The sequence below is a fragment of the Pungitius pungitius genome, chromosome 20 (assembly GCF_949316345.1).
Source record: "Pungitius pungitius chromosome 20, fPunPun2.1, whole genome shotgun sequence".
NCBI lineage: Eukaryota > Metazoa > Chordata > Actinopteri > Perciformes > Gasterosteidae > Pungitius > Pungitius pungitius.
The window spans coordinates 15,309,095-15,323,208 of NC_084919.1; the positions used below are offsets into that span (position 1 = coordinate 15,309,095).

At 45.7% G+C, this 14,114-nt stretch overlaps 1 protein-coding gene across 2 annotated transcripts in view; it reads right to left on the reverse strand.

Moving 5' to 3' along the window:
* Positions 1-13,722, reverse strand: part of ptchd4 (patched domain containing 4) — a 39,088-nt gene extending 25,366 nt beyond the window's left edge. For both annotated transcript variants that reach the window (XM_037449300.2, XM_037449301.2), the window contains exons 1-2: positions 12,739-13,722; positions 6,066-6,561 (exon numbers count right to left, since the gene is read on the reverse strand). In XM_037449300.2, the coding sequence (XP_037305197.1) occupies positions 6,066-6,561; positions 12,739-13,338 (1,096 nt within the window). In that variant the 5' untranslated portion in view covers positions 13,339-13,722. The remainder of the gene's footprint in view (positions 1-6,065; positions 6,562-12,738) is intronic.
* Positions 13,723-14,114: the final 392 nt, after the last annotated feature.

The following is a 14,114-nucleotide window of genomic DNA, read 5'->3' on the forward strand; positions in this document are numbered from 1 at the left end:
CATAATTTGCCCGTTTCTCATTCTGGGATCATCATAAAGCTTTATTAATTGATGCATAGACCTGGTTTATGATTCCTCCGTGCAGTCCTTAATTACGACCCTCATGCCAGCGCCGCTGGCGGCAGTGACATCCATAGATTGATCATTGGTCATCCGGCCCCTTCTTATAGAAGCAGACAGGAATTCCCAGCGGGCATTTCACCATCCGCTGGGATGGTCACCGCCCGTGAGTGGCCAGTTCTTTTTACTCTTTATGACATTGTCACAATGTCGTAACTAGGGCTGCAACTAACGATTATTTTAATAATCAATTGATCTGTCGATTATTTGTTCGATTAATCGATGAATCGGATAAAAAAATGAAAAATTTAAAAACATTAATTTCCAACCCTTTATTGAAAAATAGAACTGACAGTGCAAAACATTTAGAAAGTGCACAAACAGATTTCTCCTTGAACATCCCTAAGTAAGCAAATAAAATGGACTAACACAAAAAACATACACCCGATTTCCACCCGGACAACAATATTGCTGCACCATACGTCACTGGGCGCGCCGTTTCAGACCGAACAATAATAAAGGTTACACCTTGAAGTCAAGCGCGGCAATTAGAACGGAAAAAGATGAGACTGGCGCTGCAAAGAACCCCCCCCCCCCATTTCAGTGTGAAGTATCCCCATACATGGGAGGATTTAGGTCGCATTGGTTTCTCTTCCTCCGCATGTTACAGTATTACGGGTCTCTCCGATGGTCTTTCCTCTACCTCAGCGCTGCTGGGCGGAGCTTTATTTCTTCTCTGTTCTGCTGCGCGAGCACTCAACTTTTTTTTTCTCAGCTCTGCGCGGCGCGCGCAACTTTTTTTTAATACTCAAACGTAATAGTCGCGCGACACAACAAATCGATAATGAAATTCGTTGCCAACGCTTTTAATAATTGATTTCAATCGATTTCATCGATTCGTTGTTGCAGCCCTAGTCGTAACGATCAGAAAGAAGACTGGATCATTTTACTGTTATTTTTGATGCCGTCATAAGGTCTGATTACCCACAAAAATCTGATGAATTATGGAACGCAGGTTCCCCAGAAGCTGCCTCAGCTCAGACTCAGACTGCTACTGGCAAGCAATGACACGCAAATACGACATCCCCAAAGACTCAAATCTACGAGGTACATCCCGGAGTACACCGTAGATGCAGTGCATGCATGTTATTGGAAAGTGAATGAAATCCAGAGTAGGATCAATATAGTCAGCTGATTGAGGACTGTCACTGCCTGTGATGTCCCTCTGCGTATGATTCATCAGACTCTTCCCCTTAACTCCTATCCCTTCCTGTTTCAACCTCTCCAAGAGTCTTCACATATTCAGAGAGAGAAGGAAGTGACAAGCTCAGCTCAACAGTAATTGTCCAGCTCACAGATGACACGGCTCATAGACACAGGGGAGACAGAAAGGAGGAGAAGCTGCTAAATATTAAACAGGTCCGCCCGCAGGTGGTGCTTCCTGCCCTGTGTAAAGTTCCTTCCTCTACACGACTCAAAGGGCCTCAGCTCGATTGTTCAGATGGAATAATGCATTAGTTTTACCAGGACGTTAAAGGAGGCTTTGAAGAAACAGATGAAATGTGAAACCATGATACAACGTTACATTTAACAAGCCACGTGGGGCTTCAGGGTGCCTTGTGACGTTGGGTTGGATGCTCTCATTCTTCTTCATGTACAGATATGGTCATCACGTACCTTTTTATGCGCTTAATTTATTTGCTCATTTTCTGTTTAGATAGTTCCGGACTGAAATCCTATTGTTGTTTTAAACTGAATGTCATTCATGGCACTATTGATCAAGTATCAGAACATTTATAACGACACTCAGCCATAGTGTGTTGCCTTCTGATGTACCAACACTATTAGCTGCTTTTGCAGGGTTTTCCCCCGATGCAGCGATGGAACCGTCCAGCGATAGTGCCTTTTGACCATGCTGTGATGGAGGTCTATGGGGACTTATTTAGACTTAGACTAGGTATTCCAAGTGATATAATGTACTGTATAGGGAAGTTTATATAAGGGTGGAATGCATCTATAATGATAATTGAAATGTGTTCTTAGCAACACCCTGCGGCTAGTTTATCAAGCCATCAGAGCCACACGCTTTCACTAACTGTACTCCGTGAACAAATACTATTACCTTTCAGAAAAACTAAAATTATATCAAATAACGAGATTTAGCTGGCAGAAACAAGTTTAAAGGGTAAGAAGCTGTGTGAAGTGAACAACCCTAGCTCAAGTGTATAGGACAAAGACGGTGAGCACACCGTCTTACTGCAAATAATGTAAAATGTTTAACAAAGTAACTTGACAGATGACAATTTCAGAAGGCAGGCCTCCAGAGTCCAGCCTGCTCAGGTGCAACTAAACTGGTGACAAGTTCTAAGCTCCAGCCATTAACTGCATGTAGCAAAGAATCAACTCAGCCAATAACAAGGACAAGGTGAGGCCAACCCTGAGGCGTTCAGATACAGTCCAACACAGCCTTTAGCATTTCATGAATTACTCACAAAATGCAATTTTGGGGTTTTGTGTACCAGCTCAAATACTTGCCTGTTTGTAAGCCTTTAAAGTTGGATCAATTAGATGGGGAGGATCAGAGTTATTTCGGATTGTTTCAAAGCGGTGGCCAAAAGCACTAATAATCTCACCCACACTTTCAAACAATGCTGCAGGAACGTGCCAGATTTAGAACGAAAGCACCCAATGGCACTTCTGATCAGAGACGCTAAAGGGGGCCTCAGTGTCAGGCGCCAAGTGACTCGACAGTGGCGGTATTTGACAAAGTTGGAACATGATTTAGCTTCACACTATGCTGAGTTACAACCCCATGTGGGGCCCAAAGCCTCCTTTCGGCACCAAACAATAGTTTTAGTGGGTCGAAAGGGTTTCTTTATTATATCAGTGTATGCATTTTGGGGGTAAAATGGTGTATATTTATAGGCTTTCCCGTAGTATTGACTATTGACTGTGTCGATCATGTGAAAGATTGGGTACATTTTAAGAAACTGTGGTATTTATGTTTTTCTACAAGCATAATCCTTTGAAAGGTTCTACAAGGACATCTTATTATTTCTACTTTAAAACTATGATCCCAAGTCATTGTAGTCCACACAGAGGAGATGAAGGGAAGCAGAACAAGCAAAAAGGCCAGGGGGAGTACATTCAGATAGGATAATCAGGTCTATAGAGTATATTACCACCTCAAATGAATCATGGGACTGTGCAGAATGACTGTGTGCACTTCTGCTTCAACAAGGATGTTTAACCGCAGGCAAGAAAATTAACACAATCATTTTCCAAGAAAAAAAAATAGAACCCCAAGTTGTGGTTTAAGATGAAACAGTGAAGAACTGTATAGACCAATGCTTCATAATGCTGTTAGAGACAGCTGTATCACATCTCACTCTGGTGAACCTGAGGTTTTGGGACCCTATGGTCCTTTCATTGGAGGTGACAGGTAAAATCCCAATGAAAGTCTGGGGTCTGATTTTAACATTGTCACAATGGTGATTGGTGGGATGGGATTGAAGATTCTCCCTGTTCATTTTGTAACAAGTATCTCAACTGAGCTGGTTGAGGGTGATAGAAATGTGTGCGTATGGTGTTGCCTGTTGAAAGTCTACATTTTATTTTGGCTAACAGCTTGGTTGGAAGCAGCATTTCTACTCACTCCTCTCACACAGGAGGTCACGTTTTCCTATTGATTCTGTGTCTGGCGATAGCGATTCGCTAGAGGTTTTTTCCTTCTGCATAATTACATGCGCAATCAGATCCTGACGGTTAATCTGACAGCATCAATGTTGGGGTAGTTTTGTTGGTCCCATATCTGCCGTTCAGAAAATAATATTTTTTTCAGATGGTGGTGCCAACTAAGTTTTGTTTGAAAGTGGCACAGAGCCTATCAGAGCTGTGAGGGAACCATTTACACATCTCAATTGGACCGCATGGGTTTGTTACCACGTTACAAATCTGGTAGTACATTTTTGCTTATGTTGATGTGTTGAACCAACAGGAACCCTAACCTTAACCCAACTGCCTATTTGCTGAGATCAATCACAACTAAGGCTGTGGTTAATGCGTTGTCACAGTTCTCTTCCATATTTGGCATTCATAAGGTGGTCCAGAGTGACCATGGGCCTAATTTCTCATTCCATTTATTTGGGTGGGTTGTTGCTCATTGAACAGAACCATCATCGGATTGTCATGGAGACTTAGAAATGTTCCATCCTGGGCTTCAACTGGTGAGGTTGGCTGCAAAGGAGGCAGAACAAGTACAGGCTTTAGTCCAAATGAGTGTCTTTGGACATTCTGTGCGTGGTGCCTTGTCAATGCCGAAAGATGATTGTGTTGGTACAGTCGCTTGTGAGACGAGTTGACTATGCGAATAGATTAAGATGTTGTTTCTTTGTAGCTGGAATCACAGAACAGGAAATGTGAGTATCTCAAAATAAGATGAAGAAGTTAAACAACTGAGCGTGATTTCAGTCTAGGAGACCAAGGTCTAGCACGTATAGGTATTATCTGTCGGTCTCAGGTATATACATCCTTTAAGGAAAACTATTTTTGAATTTTTGTAAGGCGACCGTTTTATGAAGATACCTTTAAATCATACCACCCTAACTTAAAAAAGGAAATAAATCTATATGGGCTAATATATCTTTACTGTTCTCATCGGTGGTTGATTAATCTACTGAAAAATTCTCAGACTCACTCCAGCCTACAAACACAAAGTGCGCAGTGGGGCTACCAGCTTCCACACATGGGTGGTGTAAGGTGGTGTAAAAAATTGCTTGAAAAATCCTGATAGAAAAAAAAGAACCCTTCAAACAATAACTCATAATGTATATATTAACACTGGTGATTACATCTCAGCAGGGGCTGCCACACTGCCATTAATTCTGGAGTATCAGTATCCATTTCACTCCCCAGCATCTGCCCCGATGTGGCGTTGATGTAGTGTTAGGGGTATATCTCAGTCCGGACCTCCCAAGAGGAGGGTGGACATCTGCTGCCATTGGGGTCCAGTCACATTAAATTACAGAGTTAATCAAGTCATTTCCATCTCCTTTGCCCTTCCCCACCTCCTACCCGTTTTTTGACTTTGTCTTTTTCTCCTCCCCCTCAGTACTTGTCTCTGTCCGTTCCCTCTTTCTCTGCGCCATAATTTAGTTTGATCCCATACATGACACAAGTTTTTTTTTTCCCTTCTGTTATTTTTCTCTTTGACTTTTTTTGGCCTTTCTCACCTCCCCGCCGCCCATCACACCTCCCCCCTTTCCTCTCTTCTCATCCTCTGGGTCAGGAGAAGCTGATCCGGCCTCCTGTTGCCGATTCTTACTTAAACTTCAGTTATGTCAGCCAGCCGGTAGCAGAGCTGTATCAAAGCCCCAGGGAAGCAATGACCTCAGCAGGAAATACAAGATATACTACAGTTGAAATGAGACAGAGGAAATTGGAAGAAGAAAACAGACCAACCAGGAGGAACAGCCAAGAATAACAATGTATACAGCGGGTGAAATAAGTATTGAACACGTCACCATTTTTCTCAGTAAATATATTTCCAAAAGAGCTATTGACATGACATTTTCAACAGACATCAGTAATTAAAAAGCACATCCCATGATGGGTAACAAACGGAAAGAGCTGTCTCTAAGATCTTCACAAACTTATTGTTGCAAAACCCAATGATGGCATTGGTTATAGGTGTATTTCTAAGCTTCTGGATGTTCCGTGACTCATTTCTCCATACAGGAGGATGGATGAATAAGCTTTTTATATTTTTATTGAAAGGTAAGTGATTATTTATTATACATTAATTATTATTGTTTTTAATTTTGTAATGACAAAATTAAAGACAATAATAAATGTATCACTTTTCTCAATGGAAAAAATATCCAACCTGTCCAATGTCCAACCTTCCACTCCCATACTACACAACATGAATGTCAACTCCAGATGAGTCCCTTAACTAACCACCACACACACTGAAACACACGGACTTGGTCACACTAGGCACTCACCCATGGCGAAGAATGGGATCCCCAGCAGCGTGGAGTTAAACTTCCCGTCTGATATAAAGAAAATCCCAGCAGCGGTCACGTTGGCGATACATATGGTGAGCACGCCCAGCAGGCCCAGGAAGGGCTTCCCCCTCAGGCAGTCCCGCATAGAGCTGGAGATGGTGGCGGCCAGGAGCACCAGCACCAGGCTGACCAGCACCTCCCCCTTGGCCAACACGCCAGTCTGGTGGAAGTCGCGCCACAGGCTGAAGGAGGTAAGCGACTGGATGTGGAGCTGGTCGGGCGCGTTCGGTGCCTCGGCTGTCGACAGCCGGCTGACCAGTGCGCAGAACTCGTTCTCCCAGCGCTCGGCGATGGCATCCTGCACCACGGGTCCATGGTTGCGGAGGTAGTAGGTGATCTGAACGGCGCGGGCAAACTTGACCTGCTGGTCGCGGCTGTTGGCTGAGAAGGACACGCCTCCCAGCTGGTGGCCGATGAACGACACACGGCCATCCTGTAAAGGGGAATCAAATACTTGACATTAGCTCTGATACGAGTTTTCATTGAAAAACATTTGAAATGCTTCACACATTAGAATGGAAACCGTTTTTTTGGACCACAACAGCAGACGGGCCGCAGGGCAGCAGCAGCTCGCCCTCTTCTGCTCAGATGAAGATTTAGGACTCAGCTCGTAGCCGTGGACAGAGCTGGTTGTTGAGGGTTGATATGCCGCTCCATTGTTGGGACTGATTTCATTTAATCATTCTCAACACGACACGGGGCAAGAATTTGGAGATAATGTGATTGTGCTATAAGAGTTGTGGTGGGGCAATAAAGACCTGTCAGGAAGAAACATGAGGTTGCTCCTGGCCAGACCTCATTTAAGTAGCCGCGGTAGCACAGTATATTTAGAATATGCCACATGGCACAATATATTTTGTATGTCCAACAGAAGCAGGGCTCACTTTAACACAGGGCGTGTCTGGGAGTTCTCCATGTATTTAGTTCTTTCAGTTGATTAAAGTCCATTGTTACATTACATTGTCACATCCTCCCTGTGATGTGGAAAAGGCTTGAAACAGACAGGCTGCCGGGGGGGGGGGGGGGGGGCTGCAGAAGGCAGAGTGTGTCGGAGCATACATCCTAAGCGCTTCAAGAAGTGAAGAAGCTGCTATTTATCGTGGCTAAAATTACGCTTTTTGGGGGGGGGCGGCAATGTAATGGACACATAATAATGAATCTATGGGTCTTGAGTGTCAAATCCTGAAACAGTGTTATTCAATTTTTATCTGAATGCAGCTTTGCTTTGACTTTCATGGATTACAGCAGCCACCCGCAAGACCCATTTAGAAATGCAGTGCCTGAATCAGGACCAATGTAATCATGAACATATATCTTACATAACATGTATTTAGCTTCAAGCTTTATGGAGACACTTTCTTGATTAAACTGACAGGCTGCAAAACATGCTGAACTCCCACATTGTCACGGTTTGGGTCTGCTCTATGTCTTATTTTGTAGTTTTCGTGTTCCTGGGTAACTTCACTTCCTGCCTTGTCTTGTGATTGCTTGATTGTTTCCACCTGTGTCCAATCACCTGCACCTCCCTTGTGTATTTAAGCCCCGTGTGCCTGTCGCGTCATTGTCTACCGGCCCCGGCCCCGAGACCCCAGTCTCCGCCCATACCGGCCCCCAGACCCCAGTCTCCGCCCGTACCGGCCCCCAGACCCCAGTCTCCGCCCGTACCGGCCCCCAGACGCCTGTCTGCGCCCGTTCCTGCGCCAAGACGCCCGTCTGCGCCAGTTCCTGCGCTGAGACGCCCGTCTGCGCCCGTTCCTGCGCAGAGACGCCCGTCGGCGCCCGTTCCTGCGCAGAGACGCCCGTCGGCGCCCGTTCCAGCCCCGAGAACCACGCCCCCGGTCCCGGCCCCGCGGCGCCCCGACCATGACCCCTCCCTCCCACCCTCTTGGGACCGCCTGGAAGTCGGTCCTTGAAGGGGGGGTGGGGTCAGGGGTTGGGCCGGAGCCCCACGCCATGCAGCCGGAGCCGCACAGCCCGGCGCCCCACGCCATGCAGCCCCGTGTGCCTGTTGTCCCTTGTCTACGTCAGTTGTCGTTGGTGCACGTTCTTCGGTTTGGTGATTCTTGTTTTTGGAATAAAGAGCACGTCTGGAACTCCTGCGTTTGAGTCCTGCCTCCTTCCGCCTGCACCAGCTCCCACCCTGACACACATGGCACAGTGCTTTATTGGGGCAACGTCAACGTTAAATAGTAACAAATTCATCTGGTTATGAGCACCATTATCCAGCATTATAAAAGAGCCGCACATTGGGGAACATGATAGAAATCCCAGGCTTCTAGATAGTTCTAAATCTCAGTGATTCAGTTTCTGTAAACAATTTACCAGCAGAGAGACAAAAGAAACAGGTTATTCTGCTGTGGCATTATGTGACACAGCACCTTAAAGTCTCCGTTGATACCATCTGTCATTCAGGGCCAGGTATTCTCTAACTCTCATATATCTACTTATCAGGCGAGATCTGTTCACTGCTTTATTACTCTCCAAACCCAAGTCATTTCCCGTAAAGGCACAAGTGTGTTTCTGCAATGTAATCACTCAGCAATCGCTGAGGCAACTCGGGAGCTTTAGCTCTAATATTCCACAAGACATTTTCAATGTGTTCACAGCTTCACCAAAGCTTTTTTAAATGAATCTTAATATTTACACCGTCCTTGTCTATGAACCTCTGCAGCCCACAATGAGTTAATACTGTGTAGAGACGCTGTGCAGAGTGGGAATTCAAACATGCTTGCACTAAGAATAGATGACATAATCGGGGCAAAAATTGCAAACTGCCTGCGCGGTTAAGCTTTGTTTCTATTTTAGTTTTTTGGGCTAGCCAAAGAAAAACTATAGTTCCCAGTGTATGTGTCCATGTGAGAGATGAAGAGCGCAAAGAGGGAGCAGTGTGTGCGCATCGGAGTGTGTGCACAGAATCCCTGCGAGCGGTTGAGTGACATGTGGATAGGCAGGAAGTGACACCCCTCCTGTGGTGACGGTGGGGGGACAATATTGCAGGTTTCATGAACACAATTAAAAAAGAAAAGCCATTCCATCCACACAGGAAAGAGTCTTTAAAGCAGGAAATGAGTCAGCATTTTAATGGTTTGGTTCTTCTTTGACCGGGTCAGTTAATACTGACTCCATTTCTAAGAACTCTCTGCTTTACCATCGAGTGTCATCATGTATTATTTGAAAATGGATTGACCCATACTTAACCTGGTAAAGCCATCTCTACGACTTTTATTGAGCTATGTTGTAAAAAAGATTTGATCAGATTATTGTTGAACAGAAAGTTAAAAAGCAGAGAAATATATTTTCTCTACCTTCTCCTTAGGACATTTAAGGGCTGTGCTGCGTCAGCCCCGCTGTCGATACTCACTCCCATGTGATGGTATTTTATTTATAGCCTGACATTAGCTTATTACTTGTGCCGATTGAGGTCATGCTTCAAACGCTTGAAAGCGATGCTAGAAATCGATTTAAAAGAATTTTAAAAAATCAATTGTGGCAGAGTTGGAAAACAATTCAGTATCAAATTATTTCATGTGATCAAACAAAAAAATAATGCCATCCAACTTCATGACTCTTAAATTGAGCCAATTGCTGACGTATCAGGTATCTACATTCATGTCCTCACATCCATCTCCCTCTATACGCTATGCAGAGAGGAGTGGGGGGAGGGGGATGTAAAACAGACATTGCCGCTCATACAAACCCAAACCACCAATTACCTTTATGTTTTATATGTATCATTTGAATTGTACATATATAATTTGATTAAATTCAATTAAATCCACCGATTTTCCTCAGGATGGGACTTGGCCGTTGTGAGTAGGTGAGAACAGTTCACCTGGCTCTGTGTTCTGAGCTTTTAGAGGCGAGGTTAGAAATATTAATGTCATTGACGTGTCCGTAAGCTAGAACAACATTAACAAAAAAATTGACTGGAAAATGGCAACAACCATTTATGAGATTGATGCAGCTGTGCACAGTTTACCAACATAAGGACTAACTATTGAATCCATATATTCAAGATTGCCTTGAACACCACTGAAATGCTTTTTCTATTAAGCTAAAAAGAACACAACAACCATAATAATGCAATGCAGACCAGGCCAGGACCTCAGGTGGTGCCTTGTATTCTACCTCTCTCTTATTAACCTTCGACAGTAGAAAAGACAACTCACAAAACTCTTATGAATGAATATTTAGACTTCATTTATATCATTTGCTGATTGGCCACCTCGATGATTGTCATTTTCCTTCAGTTGATTGGAAGAAAATGGAGCTGCTTAAAACTAAATGTTAACATGTTCATCTAAGCTCAGCTGGTTTGCATTCTAACAAAAGCTAATTAACAATCAACACATAGTACAGCTGGGGCCAATTGGAGCAGAACTAGTTTGTCACCAATAAAACAAAGTGATTACAACTCGTTCTGAGGAAACACATTACACTTTCACCTGACCTATAGAGTTGTTTTAAAAGCATGAAGGAGAACTATGGTGACCTTCAGGTATACACGTATACACTCCATGAACCTTGTCTTTTTGTTTAATGGTTATAGCTGATACATTTGTTTTAGAGTTTAAGCTCACCATCAGGGTCAACCTTCAAGTATCATGTCTGTCACACATTACAAAGCTCACAGACCACCTGTCTAACTGTTGACTGGCATAGATCGATGGACCCCGACATCACAACGTACTTTAGTTGAGATCTTGTGATGTAACGTAACCTTATAGTGCACCATGGCTGTTACTGGCTTTCAAACTTGAAACATGATTATTGGGGTAACCTTTGCCACTTAAGAACCATGCTCCATTTTTCCCTCTTTAAACTCACACTCAGTCACACAAACCTCTGCAGTGAGATGATTACCTAAACCCACGTGGTCCTGGCACGTGACTGCACTGGTGACCCATTACCATTATATCTCACAAATGGCTTAACTTATTTTAGACAATAAAAGTGAAAATGGAAGGAAGAATGTTCTGATAGTTTGTTCTGCAAGTAAAGAGCAGCAAACAATGTGTTCAATTACTGACCAGTTTCATCAAAACTACAAACTGTAATTGCTTTCAATTTTTTTTTAATTGTAAAAAAGTTATCATTTAGTTTAGGATCGAGAAGGAGGAAACTACCTTTTGGGTACCATTTTCTTTCCTTTAGGCTCTAAGGTGATATCTTTAGATATACATTGAAACTTCTGCCATGGCACTAAACAGAAGTTTTATGGGGTCAAACCGTCGCCGTGATGCATTCTGAACCTTTTAAACCATAGACGTCACTATGAACTATCTTCGCCGAAACCTCAAAGTCAGACCGACACCAGTAGCAGGAAGCCCTCTTGGTAGGAGAAACACTGGTTATCATCGGTATCTGGGAAATGCCAAACCTCTCTTCATATCAACCACACATTGTCCAGATCATTCTCTGTTTTTGGAGATCGTTTGGTGATCTTTCTCTAACACACTTGCTATAAGTACGGAAGTAAAGTAAAAGACAAACAGAGACAAATCCCCAAACTATGAAGATGCCTGATTGAACTACAGCGATCCTTTGGGATAAAAGAGAGAAATGCAGTCCTAACATTCCATTCTGGACTCCTTCAGCGTGTCCTTCCATCTGAACATGAGCGGGGGACAGACGGCACCGGGACGACGTCACTGCTCCATTTCTCTCTCGTTCCAACATGCAAGCCAGGGAGAAGCTGGATTTGTATATTCTTAGCTTGCATAAATGGATTAATGTTCAATATTCATGCATTCTCTCTCATGCACCAAATATTTGCACTGGACGGAGAATTTGTGGACTGTGAAAACATGTTCGGTACGAGTACAAGTTAGTACAACATGTTAACTACACATTGGTGTTTAATTTAGACATCTTTAAGATTTCAGTGTGCTCATTTTCATTGATATTTTCAAAATGGACAAAACCACAGGCACTAGTATATAAAAGAGTCAATGATCTTATTCTCTAAACCTCAAAGAATGTTCACCGTAAAGGCCTCACACACACACAGATGTGAATGTGCACTGGGGCCATGCATTGTGGACTAATCACTGAAGGTGATCATCTCGCTGCTATGTTTCTCATTGAGAGACTCGAGAGGACGGAATCCAGGCAGCTAACCGTAGGAGTCTGTTGCATGGAGCCATGTCACGCTGCATGCAGAAGGAAGGAGGGGAGACACTGCATCAAAAAAAGGCAGGGTATCCCTCTGCGTGTGTGTGTGTGTGTGTGTGTTTACTGGAGCGAGAACACAGAGCCAGGCAGTGAGGGGCTACATGCAGCCAATCAATTCACCTGCACCAACAAGGGAGGTGGGGAAAGCCGGCTTTGTTGTATGGAGAGGGTTCCCTCCTCCGCTGACATTTGTGGCAATCTATTGAAAGCCCCCCAACACCACCAGCAGTGCCTGAGCTCATAGCAGCCCGGCTTCCTTCATTCACAAATTATGCTCCAAGCTCCTTCGATTCATGTGGCTCCGTCACCTCAGCACTGATGGAGAGATTTTTTGGTAGGGAGGGGGGGGGGGATCCCCTATCCACAGGCCCTCCTTGGTGTGTATGTGTGTGTGTGCGCGCGCGCGTGTGTGTCCGTCTGTTGTGCTGTAACTCACCTTCAGCGTCGTGTTCGGGTAGCTCAGGGGCACCTTATGGAAGGTGCTGTTGGAGAGCACCGCCTGCCCGATGTCCTCGAAGATGGTGACGATGTCGTCCAGCAGGCAGCGCTTGTCCCGGTGCCTCAGCACACAGAGGTGCGCGAACGTGTAATTGAACCCTTTGTAATTAACTCGCAGGTCCAGCACCTGCTTGTGGACCCGTAGGACCTGGTCGGCGAGCTCCAGGATGTTCCCCCCGGACTTGGCGAGCAGGATGATCCTGCCGTATCTGCCCGGCGTGTGCAGATCCGAGTACAGCTTGTGCTTCGACTGGTCAATGGGGAACAGACTGTTGGCGAGACTGCGCTCAATCTTGGCCAGGCTGTGGGTCGGCGCGACCAGCACCTCCAGGTCCGTCTCCGGCGTGAATCGGCTGAGCACGGTGGATCCGAAGATGATGGTGAGGACCGCGGGGACGGTGAGGAAGAACACGGGGTGCCTGCTGACGAATAAGCCCAGCCAGTAGAACGAAGCCCTGAGCCCTCTGTGGATCACTTGCCGCAGCATCCTCCACAGAATCCCGCCCGCTGATGCCCCGTCTCCTCCGATGAAGCACATGTGACATCAGACTCCGGTTCCCATAGTCCAACTCGTTCCGACAATCACACCAGCTGCACCGCCATGCGCGCACGCACGCGCGCACTCACTCCATCGCACACATATTGCAACACCTGGAGAAAAAACGGCACTGCAGCAATTCACGGCAACACGGACCGGCGCGCACTCGCGCGCGCACACGCACGCACGCAGACAGTCAGAGAGCCATGGCGCATCAGCCGATCGAGTCCGCCGCGCTGCCTGATTCTCGAGCCATTCCGCCTCCTCCCGCGTGTGATGAAGTGCGCCGTGAGGGGGAGATGCGCCGCGAGTCCTCTGCCTCGCCGCACCGGCTGCAGATGCAGCGACGAGCCGCGGCGGTGTGAGGTGCGTGCGTGTGCCTCACCGGCGGTGGCGTCAGATCAATGTGCTTCACTGTAAGCATGTGGCTGGGTGGGAGAGGGGGCGGGGCCTGCAGGGGGGAGGCATATGTGAGGGGGGCGGGGCCTGTGGGGGGAGGCAGGTGGGAGGGGGCTGGTTATTTTAGGAGCTGTGAAAGCAACAGGCAACGTGGTAGTGGGTGAAATGTGCTGCTGCTGGTGGCCCAGTGACCGAAACGTGCACACGCCAGACAAGTGGTTTTCCACTTCCGTTGTGACAGGGTCATGCAAGTGCGCATTTAACCCCCAACTGAATGCCTGTATTTTTAACAGCACACATCAGACCCTCAGACAGGCCTTTGAAGAAATGACGACGGGACAAAATTGTGCGCACTGTACAAAAAATGTTCTCGCTCT